Below are 24,448 nucleotides of genomic sequence, written 5' to 3'. Positions count from 1 at the left end.
TTTGCAGTCTTGTTAAAAAAAAACAACAACGTGATAGGCTACGTAAAGATTTACGTAGCCTACCATGGCTGGGTTTAAAAAAAAACCCGGATACGCAAATGGCAGCGGCTGTGGCCGCCGCCATTTGCGTTCCTTATTTTTGGCCGTCTTAGTCTATGTAAATATTTACGTAGACTATGACAGCGAAAATAAAGGGGAACGCAAATAGCGTAGCAGGCGCTATTTGCGTCCCTTTTTGATTCGCCGTTTTAGCCTACGTAAATACTTACATAGGCTAAAACGGTGAATAAAAAAGGGACGGAAATAGCGCCCGCTATGCTATTTGTGTTCCCTTTTATTTTCGCCGTCATAGTCTACGTAAATATTTACGTAGACTAAGACTGCCAAAAATAAAGAACGCAAATGGCGGCGGCCGTAGCCGCTGCCATTTGCATACACGATTTGTTTGTTTTTCCCCAGAGCCCTCCGCATCCGGAAATCTGGCTGCGGACAGCTCTGGCCTGGCTGGCTGCTCCGCAGAGCTGCTGCAGAGCACAGCCAGCCGTGGAGGATTCTGGGGGAAGGGGGGGAACGGATCGCCTCCCCCCCCCCCGTCGATTCCAGGGGGAGGGACGGAACACCTTCCCCCCCCACCACCATCAACATAATCCGTGGAAAGGTAAGTGACTTTCGTACATCCCTACTAGGAAGCATCCTGGGGGCCTAGGGAGCAACCCGAGGGGTAGTAAGGAGCAAGGGATATGCCTGTGCTGTATTTGCCTAATTTGGGGGGTGGATGTTTTGCCTGTGTGTTTCTCTGAACTTCACCACTTTGCCCTCTGATGGGGCTCAGACCCAGTTGTGCTAAGTTTCTTGTCTCTAAGCTCATCAGTTTTACTTCTGTGAAATAGGTGTTTCAGCAGAAAACTGGGTTCCAAATAATAGTTTTGTGTTTTGGAGCTCAGAACCCACCTCTGCTTTGTATTTAGGTTCTTGAGCAAGTTGGTTTTTCTGCCTGACTAGTTTGCCTTCTGGGATATAGTGTCTTGTGCCTGGCCCTCCATGGCAACACCTCACCCCACCCCCTGCAACCATTTTGTGAGCACCCATGATATTTTGCCAAAAAATGCTGGAAACCATTATAACATCTAACTGCCTTGAAACAGAAAAGAATTGGGGAATATTCAAAACATTGAAAGGGTTTTACTTTAGGAAGGATCTGCAAAGGTGATATTTGCAGTATTCAATGAGATTATGAGAGTTCATTTGGCATAAAAGTATGCACATGTTCTGAGAATACATATATCACCAGCATACAGATTGTTGGTGCTAGTGTTGAAGACACTAACATATAGGAAACTTTATGGCACTGATGTTTAGCAAACATAGCATATCTTCATAGTATTTAGTCACGATGATCTGGACATACATCATGGTTACTATGAAGAGAAAGAAATACAGTATAACCCTTTATGTGGTTTCAAGTATTTACTCCCAATGTAAAGTTAAGCATGCCGAACTCTCTAATGGATTGGGATTTTCATGTAAATAGCATGTCATACCTCAGACTACCTATGGAGGGAACAGCCCTTTAAACAGCACAAACCAATTTCCTTGTATTTTTGCTTTTTCCCTTTTCAACCTCAGCTCATTTAGGACATCTGAAAATCAAGTTCACTTCTAGGATCAAAGGGATAAACATACAAAATATGAAAAAGAGGGAGAATTTTATTACAAACAGGAAACAACAAACATTTGATGAGAATTAGAAAAGAGCCCAAAGCAATCTGCTGGTTTGAGGTATCTCTTCATGGTGACAGCAAGTTGACCCATTCTCTGTAAAGCCAGTACTTATTTATTCAGATAGGCATCCAACCAGAGATCTCCTGAATTCTTCAGTGAGCTGCAGTGATATGGGGGGGGGGGGGAAGGAAACGTAAGTCCTGTGAAAAAGGAAGTGCTATAAGACTGATCCTATGAAGTCAAATGGAAGGGTGGGAATGCACTTAGGATCAGTAAAGCAGAAGTCTATACTACAAATCAAGGGTGGGGAACCTGTGTCCCTCCAGATACTGTTGGACTGTAGCTCCCATCAACTGTGGTCAGCATGGCCAGTGATTAAGGATTCTAGGAGTTGTAATGTAACAATACCTGCAAGGCCACAGGTTCCCCATGTCTGCTATAAACCAAGCCTTCACTACTGTACACCTGCACACATCATTATTCTGAATTTTCCTTTTTATACATACTGTAAAATATCTGCGAAGGCTGTCAGCAGAGGCTTGCATTTGTACTCGATACCATGTTTGGCACACAACGACTTCACCAAAGGGGCTGCCTTCCAAAAGTTGTGTCGTGGCATCGTGGGGAAAAGACTGAAAAGAAAAAGAATTCCAAGTTGTCTCTTAAGTACTGCTACTCATAGATACTTAGTGCAGGTGTTGTACAAATCCTAGACAAGTAGCAGCCCTTGCCCAGATTGGTAACAATGGGTTTGGATGACACGCCACAGCTTGACATGAGTTATTTAACCCACAATGAGCTATGGTGCCCACAGTCGCCAGACTGCATTTGCAACCCTGCTTGTAGGTTGTCATGTTGTGCAAACCTGGTGAGTGTGCATTATGTGAGGGTTGTTTAAACCTTGCATAACCCATGCTTGTTGGGTTTGCACAACATGACAACCCCTGAGTGGGGGGTTGCATATTCAGAATGGCCACAGGGGGCTGTCATGCCAGGCATACAGCCCCAATGACTGGGTTCACACAACACAATAACCCATGGTTCAATGACAACCCATACTCAATTTTGCGTCTGGGTTTTGTTGTGTGAACCCAGCCAATGTAAGGGCTGCTGCACATGCTAGATTCCCCCCCCCCCCACAAGGAGAATCTCATTGCATGAGAGAAATTCTGGGAAACATTGAAAATACTTCCTTGAAGTCCATACTTACTGGTGTTCAATCTGGAAATTCAAATGCCCAGTAAACCAGTCATTGAATGAGGACTGCTCAACGTTACATGTTGCCTGGAGCTGAAATGAACAATGGGTAGGTGCTGAAGCAGGGAAAAAGCATTTATTTTCCAGAATGGCAGCTATCTTTAGGACCAAGTCCTAGCAAGAAATTGGTGCTTGCCATCTACTTAGCTATGCTAATACATAACCAACTAAATGGCAAGCACCAACTTCTTGCTATCTACGTGTTCCAAGGGGCCCTCCTATATCAGCCATATTGCCCATTCCCCCCATCTCACTGCCCTATGCTGTTCTTCAGAAAGGAGGAGGAGGTATTGCTCCTGTGCTTCATTTGTTCTGGAGAACTGGAGGTTCAGTATTATGCTGTGGAGGGCATCTGTTATGAGCAACTGGAAAATATGATGTTCCCCTGCTGAAGTGTGAAGGAATTGTGAGACAGCAACTTAGGAGCAAAGAAGTTGCTTTTGTTTTGATTCTGTTTGTGGTTTTTAATTTTGTCCACACAGAAGCCAGGAGAGGCCCTGCTCGGGTTGCACTGATAAAGTTTACCCTCTTATTTTGCGTATTTGTGGGAGCATTACATTAATGAGAAGAATAAAATTATACCAATGATGAGGTGACTGTGTATAGTATTATGCCAGCATTTGATTGATCTCAGTGTGTGGGGACAGTAGATTACCATTAAGCAAGATTATGTATACGTCCATCAGTTTGTAAATGATCATCACTAGAGTTTTTTGCCCTCCCTGCAAAACGGTCATACTGGCCTGAGACACATGACAACTTTAACAACAGAGGAGAAGAGGAAGTACTTCAGTCGGTAGAAATAAGTTGCAACATTATCTCCTCTCTTTCTTGAGCTTACCTGCTACCATCTTCTCTAACTGATCTTTATCCTTAATATACATTTGCTGTTTGCTACCTTTCACATCGGTTGTTCCTCTCTCTCTCTTGTGCTTAACCCTTACCTCCCGTCAAGGTCCTGATGAAGAGGAGAAGGTTGTGTGGGCTGGGAGACCAGGACCTGCCCACTGCCTGCCTGTGGCCCCCTGACCACCACCACCACCAGACAGCAAGAAAGATGCCCATCCCAGCCCTAGCATAATGGAATTCACTGAACTCTTTCGCTCTTACTGACCGCTTGTTGCTCCCTCCTGCTTGTTTACCTACCTCTGTCTTCTAATCTAGATAATTTAACTTGCATTCTTGCTGCATCTCTAGCCCACATGATTTCCTGGCCCAGCTGGGTGCACTAAATCCTCATTGAACAATGTCTGCCTCTTCCAATTGAAATATGTCAAATAAACATTTAACTTAGCACCTCACTCTACTTGGCCTGAGCTAATGTATCCAGGATGTTAATATTTTGGAGGATATAAAGTAGTCAGGCCGTTGCTAGAGGTAAAATACCTTACCTGAGTAGAAACCCAGTCCAAGTTCTTATCATAATCTATATTCATAGGTATATGGTTCATTTGGGATACCCAGACAAACCAGGAGCTTTCCATCATCCTGCACAGGTAAATACAAGAGTTACTTGCATACAGTTTTAAGCATAATTCACTAATCCTATCATTTTGGAAAAAAACACTGCACATACCTGTGACCAGGCTTTTTTTTTTTTGTCTTAAATATGCAAAGACTATTTGGAATATGAATCTCTGAAAAGTTCATGCTCATTCTTCTATGTTTGCAAATTTCTGTGAGATCTGAAAACCTGCTGCAAATAAGTGGCTTGCACTTTTAAAATTTACAAATCTACAAGGAGAGAACACTGAAAGCAAATTGACACTCCTATAGCAGATCGTAAATCCCCTAACCCTTTATCAGATCCCCAAAGAGAGCCCCCGCACTCCAACCTCTTATGCCTTTTGCCAGCTCAAAGCTTTCTGCCCCTGCTCAATTCAAAATTGCAAGCTAACTCTCTACCACTCCCAAGCAATTAATTTTGCATGCATTTGCATTTATTGCTACATTGCTTTTGGAAGGATCATGGTCACAAATATAAGTTTATAAGTATGGGTTTGGATGTAGAAATAATACTAGATATGATGATTTATTTCATTGTATATTTTGTAAGGCATGAGTTATAATGAGAGTTTTGTCTAACCTTCCAGAAAAAGTATTTATATCATACTCTGATAAAATTATAATTGAAAGGAAAGAGAGGAAAAAGCATGGGATTTGAAGAATTACATGGAACAGCCAACTAAGGCTGGTCATGGTTATGCCCCATTGAAGCCAACTGGACAATCAGTTAACACTTACACAAGCCCAATTGCTTGCAGTGAGACCGTAATGACTAACTTTAGCTGAAATGGGTACTGTGTTGCATAGTACCTGAATAACAAGTAGTACAGCATAAAACTCTTTGTTTCTAGTACATAACCATAGGTGAAGAACAACCGGATGAAATGAGATGCCTGCCAGGCCAAATCCTATGAAAAGGGAAATGAAGAAGCTGTCAGAAACAGAGATGCTTGCAGTAGGAACTTGGTGCACAGTGCCATTCTTCCTTATGATCTTTTGTCTCAGTGGTGCACTAGAAACTTTCAGTCAGGTCCTGTAGGCCTAAGCATAGTCACATTCATTACAAGATTCTGTGACCAGAGGAATGTCTTCTAGATTTTAGAAGACAGGCCTTTAAGTTGCTTAATACAGTCTGCCAATTTTATACAAGCATTTATCTGCTGTGTCCCATATTTATTATGAATTATTCGTAATGTTAATGTTTTATTACCTAATTTCTAAAAAACTCTTGAGAACTTTTTCTAAACAGCAGCTAATGTGCTCTGAATAAAATAATAAATTATTTTTTTCTACATAAAAGCCAGTTAACGTTCCATCCCATTCTCCCAATATTCCTTCACATTTAATGTGAGCCAGGATTGATTCTTAATGGCTGGGGTCTCTAGAGGCAGGAAAAGGATATCTCCCCCTCACTTCATTGGTGTCATTGAGTGCACCCCTTTATTTGACCTTAGATCTGAGTGGCTGAGCCTTCACTGAAAGGGGCTGCACAGAGGGTTGCACCTCCCCCTCCTCCCTGCCAACAGCCCTTCCAATATACAAGCCCCCCTCCACACATAGGCCCATCATAGTGGTGGACTGTTTTCCTCTTTGTGGAATTCTTTGCCAAGGGAGGCCTCCCAAGCTAGCTCCCTGGAAAGCTATTTGAACTTAGAAACACCTTAAAAAAATTAGATGGGACTTTGTCACAATTTCTTCTGCACTTTTACCCATTGGTAGAAGGCTTTTTCTGCTGTGCAGTTTTGGGACCTTGTGCAGTTTCAAATCATAGAACATTTCTGTTTATCTAGATAAGCCATCTTGACACCCCTTTTGGCAGCTAAGAGGCAGGATACAAATGTAATTAAAGGGAACAACTCCCCTCCCCGTTTCTAATGCAGCATTTTCAATATTTCGGCTAAACCTGTCAGTGCTTTTGGGGAAGTGCAGTCTATACACTGAATTGAATACATTAATTCTATATCTGGCAGGGACCAGCACAATAAGCTCCATCGATCAAAACTGAAACCAGACAGACGCTACTTGATGTAGTTCCTAATTCGAAGTACCTGCCAGAATAACATTTTAATTTTGCTCTAGGACTTCATCATGTGAGACCTGCGGAACTGGAACATTTGCTCCCAAGGAGCCCTAGTCCATCCTTTTTGGAGCAAAGCCTCAGTATACCCTTGGCTCTCATGGCACCCATGAAGCTAGTCGGCCTGAGGGGACTGAGGGATGTTTCTTCATCAGCAGCCCTGACAATGCAATACTTACCACCCAGAATTTCTTCTTGAAAGCAACGTGGAAGGTTTGATAGTGGAAGAAGAAAGGAAACAGAAATGGCGGCATAGCTGGTGGAGGCAATATAAGAAACAGACATCTTTAGCCATGGCATCAAAATGCAACAAATGCAAGAGGAGTCTGATATACTGGGGGGATCAGTGGATCATTTAGGTGGGCTAGTAAAAGTACAGTGACAGTGAATATCCTTGACATAATTTTTTGTTATAGTTAAACATAACGGCACAGGAAGTCTATAGATTTCACTGCACAAGATCTGGACTGCAATGCCAAGAACTGGTGTGAAGGATGGACCAGTTCCCTTGCTCTGGCAAAATGATTTAATTACCGTCTATTGCCTGCTGCTGTGCCAATTCCCTTTCCAAGCAGTGGCGGCCAGTGGCTGCAGCTCCAGAGGAGGTGTGATCCCATTCAGGGTTTTAGTTACCACCAGCCAAAACTCTAACGGTGCTATCTGAAGTGCTGAACCCTGTCCCCAAAATGGGTTCAGCACCTTGGATAGCACTGTTAGAGTTTTGGCTGGAGGTAACTAAAGCCCTGAATGGAATCACAGCCCTTCTGGAACTGCAGTCATCAGCTGCCACTGCTTCCACCCCCACCCCCAACACCCTTTTGACAAAACTGTGGCCTATAAGGGGCTTTTAAGGTGGTTACCAGCAGCCCCATGATTAGAACCCAAATGCACAATAGGGCAGCTCGATTCCCCAGTGGTGGTGCAACACTTCCAACAAAAACTTAGGATTGCACTGTATCCACTAGTGCAAAGCTTCTACCACTAACTGAAACCCCGCTTGCACAAGTATGAGATACAAGGCTTGGCTTCTGCTACTGCAAGCCATTGTTCAAGCTGTTGCACATGTGCTTTCACAACTTGTGATGCCATCGTGATGCCAGGCGTTGCTTGTGTTAGTTGCTCGGCTGGCACTTGCAAAACTGCAGTAGCTGAACAACAGCACCTCTCACGCTTTTTTCACTAGCGCTAAGTTGACTGCAACCTTAAAGGTGCATTAAACATGCCCATACAGTAAGGTGTCAGTAGAGCAGAGATGCACAGCTCTGCCCATTTGCCTGGCATAAGATGCTGCTTTAGCCCTCAAGCCCTTCATTGTACAATGGTCCACTGAAATGGTACCATGGGCATTCACCATAACTCATGTGAATTCTCTGACTCTCACGATCTTTCAGGAAGCTGGAGCTACTCACTGATGAAGAAGTACTTGTGCTGATGGTTGTAAGGCATGTACTTTACCTTCTTTATCCCAAGCTGTGAAAAGAAAGTAAGCCACTTTCACATAAGAATGGTTATAGAGGCACCTTGTCTCTTCGCCATATGAAACCACATCAGCCATTACATGGACGAGATTTGGCTATTCTGCACACAGCTACAGTACATAATCATCTAGCAGGCTCTCTCAAGGGACATTACAAATGCCTTCCTAATAAATATACCAGCTCCATGGTGTTTTAGTAATTAGGCACCAGTGGTTTCCTTTTTCTTCTGGAGCATCTAGCTCTAGAATAACAACATAGAAAAGTATATCCAGATCAGAGGGTACGTCCTAGAATCTTATGCTACTGGAGCCTGATCCAGTTCCAGTCCATAACTACATAATGGGAGGGGAGTTTATCTGCTTGGAAACATTTTGTTGTTGTTCAGTCGCGTCCGACTCTTCGTGACCCCATGGACCACAGCGCGCCAGGCCTTCCTGTCCTGCGCTCTCTCCCCAAGTGTGCTCAAGTCCATATTCATTGCATCGGTGATGCTATCTAGCCTTCTCATCCTCTGCCGCCCCCTTCTCCTTTTGCCTTCAGTCTTTGGAAACATAAAATACCCCAAATTGTTTGAATGGTGTCATTTGATGTAGTAGTTGTGAAGTGTTTGGATAAAAATAAAATTGTTCCTCATGCTAAGTCTGCCCTTATCCCTTTAGCAACTGTAACAATAGCCATCTGTGCAGTGCCAGCTTGAGACGTTTTCACATTTGATGTGAAAAAGGGTCAAAATGGCACATCCACCCCTGTTCTGAATGAAACCCAAAGATGAAGAATGGAGGGAAATGGCATCCTCTCAGAAATGTGCACCCTTACAATGGCTGCAAGGTTATTGTATGCACAAAGGTGGAAGAATGAAACACTACCAACTGTGAGCGAGTGGATCATGAAAATGGTGGAGCTGGCGGAGATGGCAAAACTTACTATTATAATTAAAGAAGGCTCAACAACTAACTTTATGTTAGATTGGAAACCTTCTATAGAATTTGTACAAGAAATAGAGAAAAATGATATCTATGTATTTGGATTTTGAACTTTGAGTTGGTTGATTCTCTTTTTTCTGTTGTTGATAAAATTAGGAGAAAGGAGATAATGTCTGTGGACTCAATGTATGATATACAACTAAGTTAAGAACTAGACAATAATAATAATAATAATAAGCATTTGTTGTGTAAGGGGAGCCAAAAGTAGATATCTTACAATCTTAAGAGATATTTTAGTGTCTGTGTATTGTTGTTGTGCTTCTGTTGTTGTTGTTGTGTTTTGTTTTTCTTTAAAAAAAAAAGGAAAACAAAAAGAAAGAAAGAAAAAAAAGAACAAGAAATGTGCAGCCTGACGTTACTTGTTCATGTTTCAGGCTGGCCCTAAATCTATATCAGTACATATCCAATTCACAACTAAGCATGCATCTAATGTAAAGGTGACCCACAGGATTATGTCAAAGCCCACAGACATGGCTTAAGAAATGTCACAGAACAATAGGAAATAATAGGAAGCACTCATTGTTATAAAGAGCATGCAAGCAACATGACACTCACCTCCACAGAGAGAGACTTTCCCAAACTAAACAGGAAAGGATGCAAGTCAATATCCGGATCCTTGGTGTAGCAATTGGGCTTTGCGTGATGTTGAGAGTGCATGAGATTCCACCAGTTGGCTGATGCCCCCTGTTGAAAAGAAGATCAGAGAAGTCACGTCACAATATAGCTAAACAATAAACACCAGGGGCGCAACCATACAACAGATTTAACTTATTTTAACGGTCACTCCCACGCTGCAGGAAGCCTTGGGAACTCTAGTCCTGCACAGGGGAGCCAGGGATCTGTAACAGAATTCTCAAGATTCTTGAGGGATGGGGAACATGTGTGAAAGCCAGTGTAGTTCAGTGGCGAGAGTGTTGGACTGGGAGCTGGGAGAGCTGGGTTCTAGTCTCCACTCAGCCATGGAAGCTCACTGGGTGACTTTGGACCAGTCATAGACTCTCAGCCCAACCTACCTCACAGGGTTGTTGTTGTGTGGATAAAATGGAGAGAAGGAGAATAATGTAAGCCACCTTGGGTTCCTTGCAAGAGGAAAAAAGGTGGGATATAAATGCAATGAATAAATAAATAAACATGTGGCCCTCCAGAGGTTGTTGGACTGCAGCTCCCCTCATCTTTCACTATTGGCTGTGCCAGGTTGGGGCCGGTGAGAGTTGCAGCCCAACAGCCACTGGAAAGCCACATGTCTCCCCACTCCTGCTTTAGGGCATAAATGGGGAATCTATAGCCTGTGGACCGGATGTGGCCCATGGCCTCATTCCACCTGGCCCTCAGGGCTCCTCTGGATGCTGAGAGGGCACACTTTGCTTCTGCTTCCTTGTGTGCACGTGTGTGTGTGTGTGTGTGTGTGTGTGTGAGAGAGAGAGAGAGAGAGAGAGAGAGATTGTGTAAGTTGGTAGGGTGTTTGTAGAAAGGTGGGTAGGTCTGCCTGCAGGCTGGCCAACTAACCAGCCAGCCTCATATAATGGGGGACAAAGTGAAGGAAGCACGAAAAAGGCTCCATGAGCTGCCGCCTTGCTCGCGTAGCAAGCTCCAGTCAGACCAGCGTATGCATGGCCTCCAGGGTGAGGGGTGGTGGCACCGTGCTGGGTCAAGCTTGCCTCCTGTAGTCCCTTAAGAACCATTGGGGTGGGGGAGCAGGCAGGCAGGCTGGGGGGGGGGGTGCACCTTGTGGGTCAGTAGCCTCACTCCTGCTTTAGAGGGAGCCATGACAGTTAAACTGGTAGAAAATCAATATATTTGTAATGCATATGTAACAAGCAATATTTTTGCTGATGCTTCTACAGAGAGTTATAACAAGTTTTTCCCTGTGTATGTATTACGTACATTGTCCACATATGGGAACGTATTTTTCTGACCCATCCCGATCTGTTACTAAGAAAGTTCTCAGAAACAAACACTTACAATAAGATGGCACATCACAAATTTATGAAGCAGGTGGTTCCATCTTGTCTTCTGGAAGACAGAAAGATGCCCCAAATCATGCTGGAGCCATGCAGCCTGAACCTGGAAGGCAAGAGAGACCGCTGAGAAAACTAGCTCAGGGTAACGTATTGGGTATCATTTGAATGGCATTTACAGTCCCTTCTGCATTGTTTAGTTCAAAAGAAGTCAGTGACACAGTATGCTATAGCACCTGCTACTTGGGTAAGTCTAGTCATGAATTTCTGAGAAATATCCATACTTCTTCCTTTACCTATTACCTACAGGCTCACTCATAATTAAATGATAAGAGGAAATTCCATAGGGAAGGACTGGAGTAAAATCCATTAGCAGGGGGAGCAAAACAAGTCCCAGTGATAATGGTGACCTTCAGAATGAGAACTGAATTCATCAGGAGTGCAGAAGAGGGAGGAAGAAAGCTAGCTAGCTAATTTCAGGTGCCCAGAATGGCAGGTTAGCAATTGCTTTATTCTGTGGGCATGGCGACTTACCTGAGCTATCGTAAGCAACACTAAGGAGGCAACAAAAGGTAGTAAAGATGATCCAAAGTACACGAGGGTCAGCAAGGCCATGGCATCCAGTACAAGAATGTGGAAGAGGAGTGCCAAGAAGAAGAAAGTGTTGGGTTTCATGAGCTCCATCTTCTCCACAGTAGTGCGCAGCTCACGGAAATCCATGATAAGCAGTTCCTGTGGGAAAATCCAACATTACAGCTGTCTCTAAGAGGTGATTTGTACAATCCAACCTTCCCCAACTTGGTATTTTGGACTACAACTCCCAATGTTCTTGACCACTGGCCATGCAGGCTGGGGCCAATAAGAGGTGAAGTCCAAACATCTGGAGAGCACCAGGTTGGGGAAGGCCATTGCAAGGAGGAGCAAGGTGAGTGCCTGGCCAGAGTCTGAACATCAGACTGAGCAACCCGATACACCAGGGGTGTTGAACCTCTTTCAACCTGAAGGCCAAATTCCATTTCAGAGACATTCTTGGGGTTGCATGTCAGCAGTGGGCAGGGCCAAAAGCAAAAGAGGGCTGAGCTAAAAAACTTAAAATACCACTGAGATATAGTCCTTCCCATTAGCATTGAACCCTCTTTAATCTCATTACCTGGGACCACAGAAAGCGGAAGCCATGCTAGGGTGGTTGGCTGGTAAGTACCTTCTGCTCAGAAGACCACAATGGGATATTTGCTAGACCAACAGGTGCTTATGTTGATTCATATTCTTATATAAGCCACACGGCATTCAAAATTGTAAGGGCGTAGTGGCTACAGGGCCTTGACACTGCCATTGACTCCCTTCCCGTGTTGACCAGGAAGGTCTGAAGGGAAATCGTAATCGCATTCAGATGAACATGGTTACCAACTCCCTTCAGACATTCCCAGTCAACACAAGGAATGCGGAAGGGGGTTTATCTCTTCTAGTATGCTGAGAACCTAGATGGCACTACGTTGTCGGTATACTAGAATAGATAAACCCCCTCCCACAATGTCGACTGTTAGAGAGGTGTGGCGTATAATATTGTGTCAATTCCAGTTTGATCCATTTTCTCATGGTAAATTGACTTTATGGGGAAATCCAGATTTTAAAATTGGAAAGAAAATGTTTTTGCGGCAGAGATGGACAGATAGGACAATTCTTACTTTGGACCAATTATTGAATCTGGACAATGCATTTCTGTCGTTTTCTGATTTACGTGCAAGATACAATTTACCTGTGACAGCTGAATGGCAATACTTGCACTTGCAACACTTGTTGGAATCTAGGTTTGGTCTGGCTGCTTTTACAGCTTCAGGGCCCTCATTGTTACTGGAAACCCTCATAGTGGCTGACCAGTCATATCGACCCACGATTCATGTATAGAAATACTTGTCATGAGTAAATAAGTGAGATTCTTAGGGTCTAAGACAGGAATGGAATAGAGAATTGGAGCACTCCAGTTTGCCTAACCAATGGATCGTTGTTTTAGTGTCTGTACCTGAAGTATTTATGGCTCTTAGGCTACGCCTTACTCAGCAAAAAATCGTGTTTCAAGTTTACTGGACTCCACAACGTCTTTTTAATAAGGGCCTGTCTAATTCACATAATTGTTGGAGATGTAATACAACTAATGCTTGTCTTATCCATACGTTTTGGCAACGCCCAATAGTCACCTCCTTTTGGGAGAAGGTCATAATATGGATAAATTTTGTACTGGAACACTCTTTAATATTGAATGATGTGTATGTCCTCCTAAACTATTTACTGGTTTCTTGGAGGTTAATATATGGTCAGCACAAATGGATTTTCTGAGCCCTTATGACAGCCAAAAGACTGATATTACAACATTGGAAGGATAAATGTTCACCTCCTGTAATGCAATGGATTGAGGAATAACAACATTTGAATGAGTGGTATATAGGCATCACTCATGAATGGATAAATATATGGATATTTGGTCTGCTTTTCTTGAAGCTTATGCATAATTTCCTGGGAGTTGTTGTTGTTGTTTTTTAAGAATGTTGTATTTGGTGGATATTTCTATGCATGTAATTTCTTGTTCTTTTTTCTCACAATTTGTGTTTTGTTTTGTTAAATTCACAATAAAAAGAAAAGATTAAATAAATTAAACAATTTTAAATGCCTGCATAGGGCTAAAGTTGGGTAAGAGCTGTGTAGACCCAAAAGACTGTAAAGATTGTAACCAATAACCACAAAATGAATGGGAAAGTCTTGTCTATTAATTCATATCCCACCTTTCCAATACAAATAGTGCTCAAGGAGGCTAACAATAATACAATTATGATTAAAACTTAAAAGCAAATAAATTACATCAATAAAAAAGAAAGAAAACAGCACCCACCAGTTAAAACCTACTTCGGCAAACAAGTCAGTTTACAAGACAAAAGCCTGTCTGATTTAAAATGTATTTACTTACCTGCAGAAGGACAACAAAAATAGGAGCTAGCCTGCCCTCACTTGGCAGGGATTTTCAGAGCCTGGGAGCAGTCACTGAGAAGACCCTCTCTTTTGTTCCCGCAAAGCGTGTCTCCGATGGTGGCAAGACAGAGAGAAGGGCCTTGGTTCTTTACTAGTTCACGTCTCACATTCTGTTATCAGGAATCTGGACAGACTTACGTTTTTGCTGGGTTCAAAATTAGGCTGTTCTGGTGCCAATTCCCCAATCAGCAGTGAGTTCAAAACCTTCTTCACCAATGACTTGTTGACATGAAATGCTTCAAAGGCATCCTGCAAGTTCACAAGGGGGAGGGGGTCACACACCAGGGAATCTTGAGTGAATGCTGACTGGTCCCCACTCCCACTCATGGCTATTTCCTGCCCCCGATTTCTCTGGCAATGTTTGTCTTAAAGGAAATTGTGGATTTACTGAAGTACAGGATGGATACATAACACAGTTTGAGGGATGGCTGGCAGCATTGGAGGTGAGAGGTTTTGTCTTGAGCAGCCTTCCCCAACCTGATGCCCTCTGGGTGTATCGGACTGCAATGCCCATAATCCCCAGCCAGCCAATGGCCAGAAATTAAGAGAGTTGCAGTCTGGAGGGCATCAGGTTGGGGGAGGCTGCTCTGGGGTCTCCAATGCAGTCCTTATTCTATGTAATGTGCTTCAGATGGTGTGTGGCTTGTTTATGGGACATATCCAGAAATATGGACACATGGATAGGTGGAAATGGGGTTGCATCCACTGTCTCCACTCCACCCCGATTGACAATGATGCTCCGAAATGGTGAATCAAACCTATGGGCGCACAGCTGGTACGTCTTCTTATATAAGCCACAAGGTACTCAAAATTGTAAGCGTGGAAGGGCTATGGGGCCCTGGACGCCAACCGTGGCCCTTGCAGAGGGTAGGCTCTGTTCCCAGCTTTGGGAACAATGCATGGGTAGAGAGAGCAGGCATGATCCCACTCATCCATGTATTCATATCCCCAAAGAAGTTGTATGATCCGTGTGTGACAAAGGAAATACGGGGCCTGGAAGGTTTGGCAGCAGGAAGGGCAGAGAACAGCAGGAACTCTAGAGGAGATTTTTCAACAGCTAACTGGGGATGACTCTGAGGGGAAGTGGGACTCCTCACCCCCCAGTATTTTTCCACCACCTCTTCACTACAAGTATTCCAATTAAAAATTCTACATAATATAAGATTTAAATCACACTAAGTGCCCTTTAATTCCCCCCCTCAAATATTTCAGGTCAAGTACTTGTGCTGTATTAGGACAACAAATTAACATGGGGTGTTTTTTTTAGCTTTGTTGTTTACTTAATACAAGTGAAATAAACATACTAAGTTAGATCTCTCTAGGGCAGGAGTGGGCAATTTGTGGCCCTCCAGATGTTTTGGGCTATGGCTCACATCCCCTCTAGCCAGCATAGCCAAAGTTGAGGGTGATGGGAGTTGTAGGCCAAAACATTACCTGCTCTAAGGCATCAGAACATTCGCAGATACAAACTGAAAATGTTCCTATGCAAATTAACCTAATTTGCATCAGAAATTTTTCCAGAGAACTTTCTAATTCAAAACTTTCCAGAAAACCCATATCACTGCAACATACTGGGGCAACTTTGTCGACAAAAAAATAATTCCCTTATTAGCTCTGGTTGCTTGATGGCACTTCAGTGCATTGCTGTAAGATTGGAGGTGGAGAGATACAATTTGAAAATATATGGTTGTAATGTGGGCTTTGTGATTTAAAAATATCCTCAAAGAGTGATGGAAATAATTCCAGGTTTGTAATTCCTGCCATAATATGAAATAATGTATTTTATGGCAGGAAATATTTCATTAATGTATGACACTTCATTAATGTGAAATGCCAGTAAACAGCTTGTCTTGGCCTGGTGTTTATCTGCCTCAAGCTGTTGTGCAATAGGATTTTTTCACAGTATGTCTCAAATTCATTTTGGACCCTCTATCCTTACCGCTGGGATTTTAACCCTGTGTTTAACCACTTGCCATAGAGATAATATGGTGACACTGCCCAGTAACACACACTGTTGCTCCCAGTAGAAACTGAAAATATATTTCCTGATCTTTCCTTCTACTCTTGCTGACACTGGTTCTGATCCTCATTTCCTTCATCAACTCATGTCCTTTCTTTGAAGTACAGGTTTCCCATGATATTTCCAGACTACTCTGTTCCATCCAATTAGTTTAAACTTCTGCCCATTGTTGTAGATACTTATTATCCACACTCAAATAATAGTAGGTTCATGCACACCCTTGCCTGATAGCCATCATATTTCACAGGGTTTGCACTGCATTAATAACCCCACATCAATCCTAAGGGAGTTTATTCACCCAAGTAAACCTGTACTTGGTGTCAGGAGCACACACACAGCCCAACGAAACAAAGACGAACTTCAAACACAGCCACAGGTGTGGCAACTCCTGTCTTGCCTTGTCCGAGTGATAAAGCTACTCTTTGTGCTTTGCCAATTACAAATTGGAATCTCACTACAAGATCTCTTTAAAAGCTTGTTCAATCATGATTAGCTAACATAAAATACAATGCAGCAATTTACATGAAGTATTAAAACAGGTCAAATTCAGCAAGGAAAGGTGTAATTCAGAAAGTGATGTGAATAGGTAGAAATTCCCTCACCACTACAACACACACACACACACACACACACACACACACACAATTTGGACTGGCTCTATTTAAATCAAAAGACTTTGGAGGCTGTCAGGCCCATGACTAGGTAAGTGCCTTTGAGAAAGACAGGCTGCAGCAGGCAAGCAGACAGGGGACCACTTGACCTCTCTCAGTAACAAGATATAGTCCAACAGCCCATGTCAAAAAACTTATGTCAGAAGGTACAAAAGGTTTGACTATCTGGGCATCTTACAAAAGTTGTGGCAGCTGTCAAAGTCTGGCATGTCTAATAGAAAATGAATGAAAACGAGGGGAAAGGGGTGTGTGTGCACTTTTATATGAAAATAGGGTGCTGCTAACTTGGGCTGGGGTGGAGTAGAAGGGGTACCCCTAAGGGTCAGAGCAAGACTTTAATCCTGGGGACACTCAGCTAACTGGAGGATCTTGACCACTTTCCCTACCTGTCAAAGTGCTCAAAATCACCGAGTTAGCCAAGCAACCCCAGGGATTTAAAGTGCCGCCCCAACACTTGGGAACCCTCTCCTTATAGTCCACCCCCTCCCGAGTCTGCAGCACCCTGTTTTCATATAAAAGTGCATGCCATCCCATTTTTCTCTCTCCCAAATAGCGTAACTGCTTCTAGTCTGACAGCTGTCAAACTAGAAGTGGTTAGCTCAAAAAGGCTTTCTTCAGATACATGCATAGTAAAAGATAGAGGAAAGAAATAGTGGTTCAACTATTAAATCAGGATGGCAAAATGATAACAGATGACAAAGAAAAGGCAGAAGTGCTCAATTCCTACTTTGGTGCAGTTTTCTCCCGAAAGACGGTCCATGAGCCCCCTGGCAAAGGCAAAGTACAGGCTGAAGGGGCAGGATTGCAGCTTGAGATGGATAGGCATATGGTCAAGGACCACCTAAGTACTTTGAATGAGTTCAGATCTCCAGGGCCAGATGAACTGCACCCTACAGTAATAAAGGAACGGGCAGAAGAGCTCTCAGAACCACTGTCTATTATCTTTGAGAAATCATGGAGGACGGGTGAAGTGCCAGATGACTGGAGGGGAGCTAATGTTGTCCCTATCTTCAAAAAGGGTAAAAAGGAGGAACCTGGGAACTACAGACCAGTCAGTCTGACATCAATCCCTGGGAAAATTCTACAGCAGATGATAAAGCAATCCATCTGAAAGCACCTTGAAAACAATGCAGTGATTACTCGACGCCAACATGGATTTGTCAAGAACAAATCCTGCCAGACTAATCTGATCTCATTTTTTGATCAGGTAACCTCCCTTGTGGACTGTGGGAATGCTGTGGACATAATATACCTCAATATCAGCAAAGCTTTCGACAAAGTGCCCCATGATATCCTGATGAGCAAACTAGCTCAAAGTGGGCTAGATGAAACAACGATCCGGTGGATCCACAGTTGGCTACGGAATCGGACTCAAAGAGTGCTTATCAATGGGACCTTCTCAAACTGGGGAGAGGTAATGAGCGGGGTACTGCAGGGCTCAGTCCTGGGCCCGGTGCTCTTCAACATTTTTATTAATGACTTGGAGGAGGAGGTGTAGGGAATGCTGATCATATTTGCAGATTACACAAAATTGGGCGGGATAGCTAATACATTGGAAGACAAGAAACAAAATTCAAAGTGATCTTGATAGACTGGAGTGCTGGGCAGAAAACAACAGAATGACATTTAATAGGGAGAAATGCCAAGTTCTACACCTAGGAAAAAGAAACCAAAAGCATAGTTACAAGATGGGCAATACTCGGCTCAACACTACAAGCGAGAAGGATCCTGAGAAGTACTAGTTCCCCTCTACTCAGCACTGGTTAGGCCTCATCTGGAGTACTGTGTCCAGTTTTGGGCACCACACTTTAAGAAGGATGCAGACAAACTGGAGAGGGTTCAGAGGAGGGCAACAAAGATGATCCGAGGACTGGAAACAAAGCCCTATGGAGACTAAAAGAACTGGGCATGTTTAGCCTTGAGAAGAGAAGACTGAGGGGAGATACGATAGCACTCTTCAAGTACTTGAAAGGTTGTCACAGAGAAGAAGGCCAGGATCTCTTCTTGATCATCCCAGAGTGCAGGACATGGAATAATGGGCTCAAGTTACAGGAAGCCAGTTTCCGGCTGAACATCAGGAAAAACGTCCTGACTGTTAGAGCAATACGGCAATGGAACCAATTACCTGGGGAGGTGGTGGGCTCTCCCACACTGGAGGCCTTTAAGACGAGGCTGGACAGCCATTTGTCAGGGATGCTCTGACTTGGATTCCTGCATTGAGCAGGGGGTTGGCCTCGATGGCCTTGTAGGCCCCTTCCAACCCTACTATTCTATGATTCTATGATCTTGGAATTGTTGTAGCTCACAAGCTGAATATGAGCGAACAATGTGATGTGGCTGCAAAAAAGGCAAATGTGATTTTGGGCTGGGTTCAGAGGAGGGCAACAAAGATGTTCGGGGGACTGGAAACAAAGCCCTGTGAAGAGAGACTGAAAGAACTGGGCATGTTTAGCCTTGAGAAGAGGAGACTGAGGGGAGATATGATAGCACTCTTCAAGTACTTGAAAGGTTGTCACAGAGAAGAAGGACAGGATCCCTTATTGATCTTCCCAGAATGGGCTGAAGTTACAGGAAGCCAGATTCCAGCTGAACATCAGGAAAAACTTCCTGACTGTTAGAGCAATACAACAATGGAACCAACTACCTAGGGAGGTGGTGGGCTCTCCCACACTGGAGGCATTCAAGACGAGGCTGGACAGCCATTTGTCAGGGATGCTCTGACTTGGATTCCTGTATTGAGCAGGGGGTTGGACTCGATGGCCTTGTAGACCCCTTCCAACCCTACTATTCTATGATTCTATGATCTTGGAATTGTTGTAGCTCACAAGTGGAATATGAGCCAACAATGTGATGTGGCTGCAAAAAAGGCAAATGCGATTTTGGGCTGGGTTCAGAGAAGGGCAACAAAGATGTTCAGGGGACTGGAAACAAAGCCCTATGAAGGGAGACTGAAAGAACTGGGCATGTTTAGCCTTGAGAAGAGGAGACTGAGGGGAGATATGATAGCGCTCTTCAAGTACTTGAAAGGTTGTCACAGAGAAGAAGGACAGGATCTCTTGTTGATCTTCCCAGAATGGGCTGAAGTTACAAGAAGCCAGATTCCAGCTGAACATCAGGAAAAACTTCCTGACTGTTAGAGCAATACGACAATGGAACCAATTACGTAGGGAGGTGGTGGGCTCTCCCACACTGGAGGCATTCAAGACAAGGCTGGACAGCCATCTGTCAGGGATGCTGTGACTTGGATTCCTGCACTGAGCTGGGGGTTGGACTCGATGGTCTCATAGGGCCCTTCCAACCCTACTATTCTATTATTCTATGCTTTAGGAAAGAAAAAGGGGGTGGTGAGTTGGGACACTCAAAACAGGTTGCTGGGGACTCGGGCAAGGGGGGATTCCTAGCAGGGCACCCCCAAGATTCAGGGCAGTGCATTGAACCCTGGGGATACCTTGCTAGGGGGGTGATCTACACCCTGTTTCCCCACCTGTCAACTGTGCAAGGCTGTCAAAACAGTTAATAGCTGTGACTGTTACCTTGTACGTTTGGGAACTGCAGCATACAAGGCTCCAGCCAAGGCAAGCCCCTATATACTGGATACCCAAGTTGCGCAAGTGCAATTAAACAAACAAACAAATAAATGGGACATTTGTGTACATAAACCAGGGCTGGGGAAAAATGGGGCTGTGTATTGGGTCCTTGTATATTTTAAAAAATAAATTTCTGGTACTGTGGAGTCTTGCATATTTTTAAAAATCCATTTATCTCGTGGGGGTCTCTTGATATTTCTAAAAATCAATTTGTGGGGCAGAGGATCCTTGCATATTTTGAAAAAACAGTTTCTGGTGTTGCGGAGCCTTGCATATTTGTAAAAAATCAAGCCTAATTTGAATCCTGCAGACGACTCCTCCCATATTCCACCTTGGAACTAGTCTGAACTTAACAGAAAATGTGACTTCACCATCCAGTCAGTGTTTTTCTTCCCCATCTCCACTCCCACCCAGGCCAACCTGCTTTTTACAACCTGATGAAAAGATGTGGAGATCTGAAGCTCGCACATTTTTTTCTGATCTTTTTGTTCGCCGAATAAAGGTATTACAACAATATGGATCCTGGAATTTTGCTGGTCAACATGGGTACCTTTGCGAGTTTCTGTGATAATTTTCAAAGCCGTTGCTGATGTCTTTAAGAAGCGTGTGCCTCGGTGGCCAAATTTCCTGCATTTACAAAGCATGTTCCTTTAGTGGCCAAATTTCATGTTTTCACAGCTGCTGTGCCATTGTTTCTCACTTCCACTGTGCCTTAGAGAACTCCTATGCTGAATGAATCGGCAACTGTCACGCTGCTCCTTTTATGCTCTGCCTTTTTTTCCTCCAGTGTAATGGTGACCCGTGTCCCCTTGGCTCTGCCTCTGCCAGTGACCCACCTTTTGTCCTCCCAGCCACCAGCTGCCACTGTTACTCAGTAAGGCAAATCAGTGGCACTAAATAGACTCTTCAGTGTCAACTGAAATCCCAGGATATCCTGCAGGGATGCTAAGCGTGTGGCCTGCAAAGGTTCCACATCCAGCCCATACAGCTTCATTGGATTCCCCTTGGAGCAATCCCTGCTGTTATCTCTGAACTCAGATAGGAGATAATTGCAGGGATGCAGGCAGGAGATTTGGACGGCACTGGGATGAGCGGCCACTCTTCCCAGAACTTGCAGACAGAGTATACGTTGCGCATGCCCACCCCCACAGGGACAGTGCACGATGTGTGAAGCCAGGAACTCAGCCAGTGCTGGGAGGAGTGGCTGTTTTTCCCGGTGACAGCTACGTGGCTTCATGCAGCACGCCACACCTGCATGGAGACAATGCATGCAGGGAGGGACCCAGCTGGTGACAGGAGGAGTGGCTGCTCCCTGCCGCTCCCAATACAGAGAAAGGAAAAATGGCCAGGTGGGGCAATGTCAGTGGCTGGCATGTGGCAATAACATCAGTGCCTGCGGCGACACCCACTCACATCATCTGTCCCATGGAGGGCAATGTGCCCCCACCCCAACAAAGTTTAACCAATTGAGAGTGCAATCCTATATGTGTCTACTCAGAAGTAAGTCCCATTGAATTAAATGGGGGTTACTCCCAGGTAAGCAGGTATAGGATTGCAGCCTAAATGATTAAAAACTTCTGCTCTGTTAAAAAGGTTCCCTGATTAAATTGGACAGAAGGTTTTAGAAAATATTACTACTTTTACTGTACATAATCGTAAAAAAATAAAATAAAGCCTACAAACAGGAGGCATTTCTCCTTCTCTCACACACAGGAGAAATATATCTTCTAAGATGATGTTGGCCACAATACATGCATACATAACTTAAAAACAAATAAAGGTGCAATCCGATGCATGTCTAGATACGAAAAAGTCCCACAACTCCCAGCAACTCCCAATGCTGAAAGTTGTAGGCTTCCTTCCGTCTAAACACGCACAGGATTGCTTCCTAACATATGTTTCTTACTTCAGACCTATTATTTTTACTCATACACAAATTTAATTAATTATTCTACAGAGTCATATAGGATTAACTAGCTATAATTTCTTAGGTTGTTTAATTATTATTTGATTTGGATCTGAGCCTTAGATTGTTCCTTGCCTGAGGTATATTTCCTCACACTTTTATCACAGAGAAACAAAGCACAAGCTAAGAATGCTAGGAAGGAAAGATAACACTTTTATCCTACATTGGCTTGGGAAGTGTTTCCATAGGGTTGGTGCAGATCAGTAGGGGCTCTGAAGAACTGCCCATTAAAATTTAATAAATGTTGCTGTAAAAAGTCGAGTTTTAGCTTAGTCTCTTTTTCTAGTAAGACAGTGGTTCTTAAGTGCTAATTGATGACCCAAGACAGCTGAGACAGCTCTATCACTGGATTCTTTAAATATATATGTAAAATGTATAGAATGCAGGCTGGGGAAAACTTTGCTGCAGAGGTAAGCAACCTGGAGCCCTCTAAATGTTTTGCACTACAACTCATAAGAACATGAGAAGAGCCTTGCTGGATCAGACCAAGGGTCCATCTAGGCCAGCATTCTCTTCACACAGTGGCCAACCATCTGTTGACCAGGCACCCACAAGCAGGACATGAGTGCAACACACCCTCCCGCCCATGTTCCCCAGCAACTGCTGTACATAGGCTTACTGCCTCTGGTACTGGAGGTAGCACATAGCCACCAGGACTAGTAGCCATGGATGGACTTCTCCAGGAATTTATCCAACCCCCTTTTAAAGCCATCCAAATTGGTGGCCATCACTACATCCTGTGCTAGCAAATTCCATAGTTTAACTATGCGCTGTGTAGCACATAGTTAAACTCCCATCATCCTTGGACACTGGCCATGGTGGCTGGGGCTGATGGGAGTTGTAGTGCAAAACATCTGCAGGGCTCCTGGTTGCCTACCCCTGCCGTGCTGTATTGTGCTTGTGGCTGGCTGTAGGTTACTTTGCAGAGAGCTTCGGGTGAGGAGAGGCCAGACCTACCGATAAGCAGGGTCAGTGGAGGCTGGTGGCCCTGATTGTGGTGGGGCTGCCAATCCAACAAGCCTGAACTCTAAAGGAGCTCGCCAAGGCGCTGACCCTATTTTGGGGATAGGGTTCACCACCGTGGATCGCTCTTTTAGAGTTCTGGCTGGGTCTGACTGAAACCTGGAATGGATTCAAAGCCCCATCGAAATCGGCTCCTCCGGCCCTGACTGAAGCAGGATGGATGGTGTGGAAAGCCTCGGATTGCCGACCTGGGGAGCCCAGTTAAAGCGGCAGGAAATTGTCGACTGTTTTGCTATATTTCCACCACTAAAAAGGTGTGTTGGGGGGGGGGGGATCGACAGCTGCTTTCAGTCAGGGAGGGGAGGGTCTTTATCTCAACTGGAATTTCTAGATCCTTTTTGGACCCAAATCGACCGGGCAGTTCAAAGGGGTCGCTCAACCCCCTCTTCCCTGATCTTCAAGCATGCGCCAGAGGCCGGGGTCCCTGATCTGGGGTCGCTTTCCATCTTCCCTTCCATCGCCGTTGCACGCCGCTGCTAGCGCGGGCCGAGAATCGCGGGGCTACTCGCCCGCGGCTCGTCGCCAAGCTCCCCCCGCCGCCGCCCTCCGGACCCACATCTCACCGCGGCCTCCTCTCCGACATAGTTGCTCAAAATCCGGAAGCCCCCCGGGTGTCGCGCGCGGAAGCTGCCGATGTCATACACTTTCCTGTCGATCACCAGCCACGTCTCCCGGTTGGGATCCTCGGGCTTCGTGCGGAGCCCGATCTCGTCCCAGGTGAATTGCCGCGCGGCAGAAGGCAGCCCTCCGGGCGGGAGGTCCTGGGGTTTCTGCTGCGGAGCCATCACCTCCTCTGCCGCCGCCGCCGTCACGAGGCTCGCTGACGCTCTGCCTCCCCAGGGCCGAGCGGTTCCCCAAGCTCCCAGCCATGCCGCGTCTTGCCCGGCAGCTGGTCTTTGGCCCGGCCCTCTACCCCGGATTGGCTACCGTGCTGGCCAGACACGCCCTCGTACTTATCTAGAAGTGAGCGAGAAAGCGAAGGCGCGTGGCCAGGCCCTTCGATGTCCTGCGAGGGTCGCGAAGACCTTACCCGGCTAAACTCACCGTGTGCATCTGTCCATTTGTTGTTGTTCAGTCGTGTCCGACTCTTCGTGACCCCATGGACCACAGCACGCCAGGCCCTCCTGTCCTCCGCTCTCTCTCCGAGTGTGCTCAATTCACATTCATTGCATCGGTGAT

At 44.7% G+C, this 24,448-nt stretch overlaps 1 protein-coding gene across 1 annotated transcript; it reads right to left on the bottom strand.

Moving 5' to 3' along the window:
- Positions 1-1,167: 1,167 nt before the first annotated feature.
- Positions 1,168-24,153, bottom strand: LOC146357934 (acyl-CoA (8-3)-desaturase-like). The gene is made up of 12 exons (XM_084812040.1): positions 23,833-24,153; positions 14,141-14,251; positions 11,516-11,713; positions 10,986-11,087; positions 9,579-9,707; positions 7,972-8,032; positions 6,742-6,818; positions 5,296-5,393; positions 4,371-4,467; positions 2,933-3,012; positions 2,229-2,354; positions 1,168-1,882 (listed from the first exon to the last, which is right to left on the bottom strand). Exons 1-12 carry the CDS (start codon positions 24,052-24,054, stop codon positions 1,831-1,833), a joined length of 1,353 nt encoding a protein of 450 aa, XP_084668166.1. The 5' UTR covers positions 24,055-24,153; the 3' UTR covers positions 1,168-1,830.
- Between the last annotated feature and the right edge of the window lie 295 nt (positions 24,154-24,448).

Source organism: Heloderma suspectum, chromosome 1 (genome assembly GCF_057233095.1).
Source record: "Heloderma suspectum isolate Gila_16-S chromosome 1, 16-S_ref, whole genome shotgun sequence".
NCBI classification, from domain to species: Eukaryota; Metazoa; Chordata; class Lepidosauria; order Squamata; family Helodermatidae; genus Heloderma; species Heloderma suspectum.
This window is presented reverse-complemented; position numbering and strand designations above follow the sequence as displayed.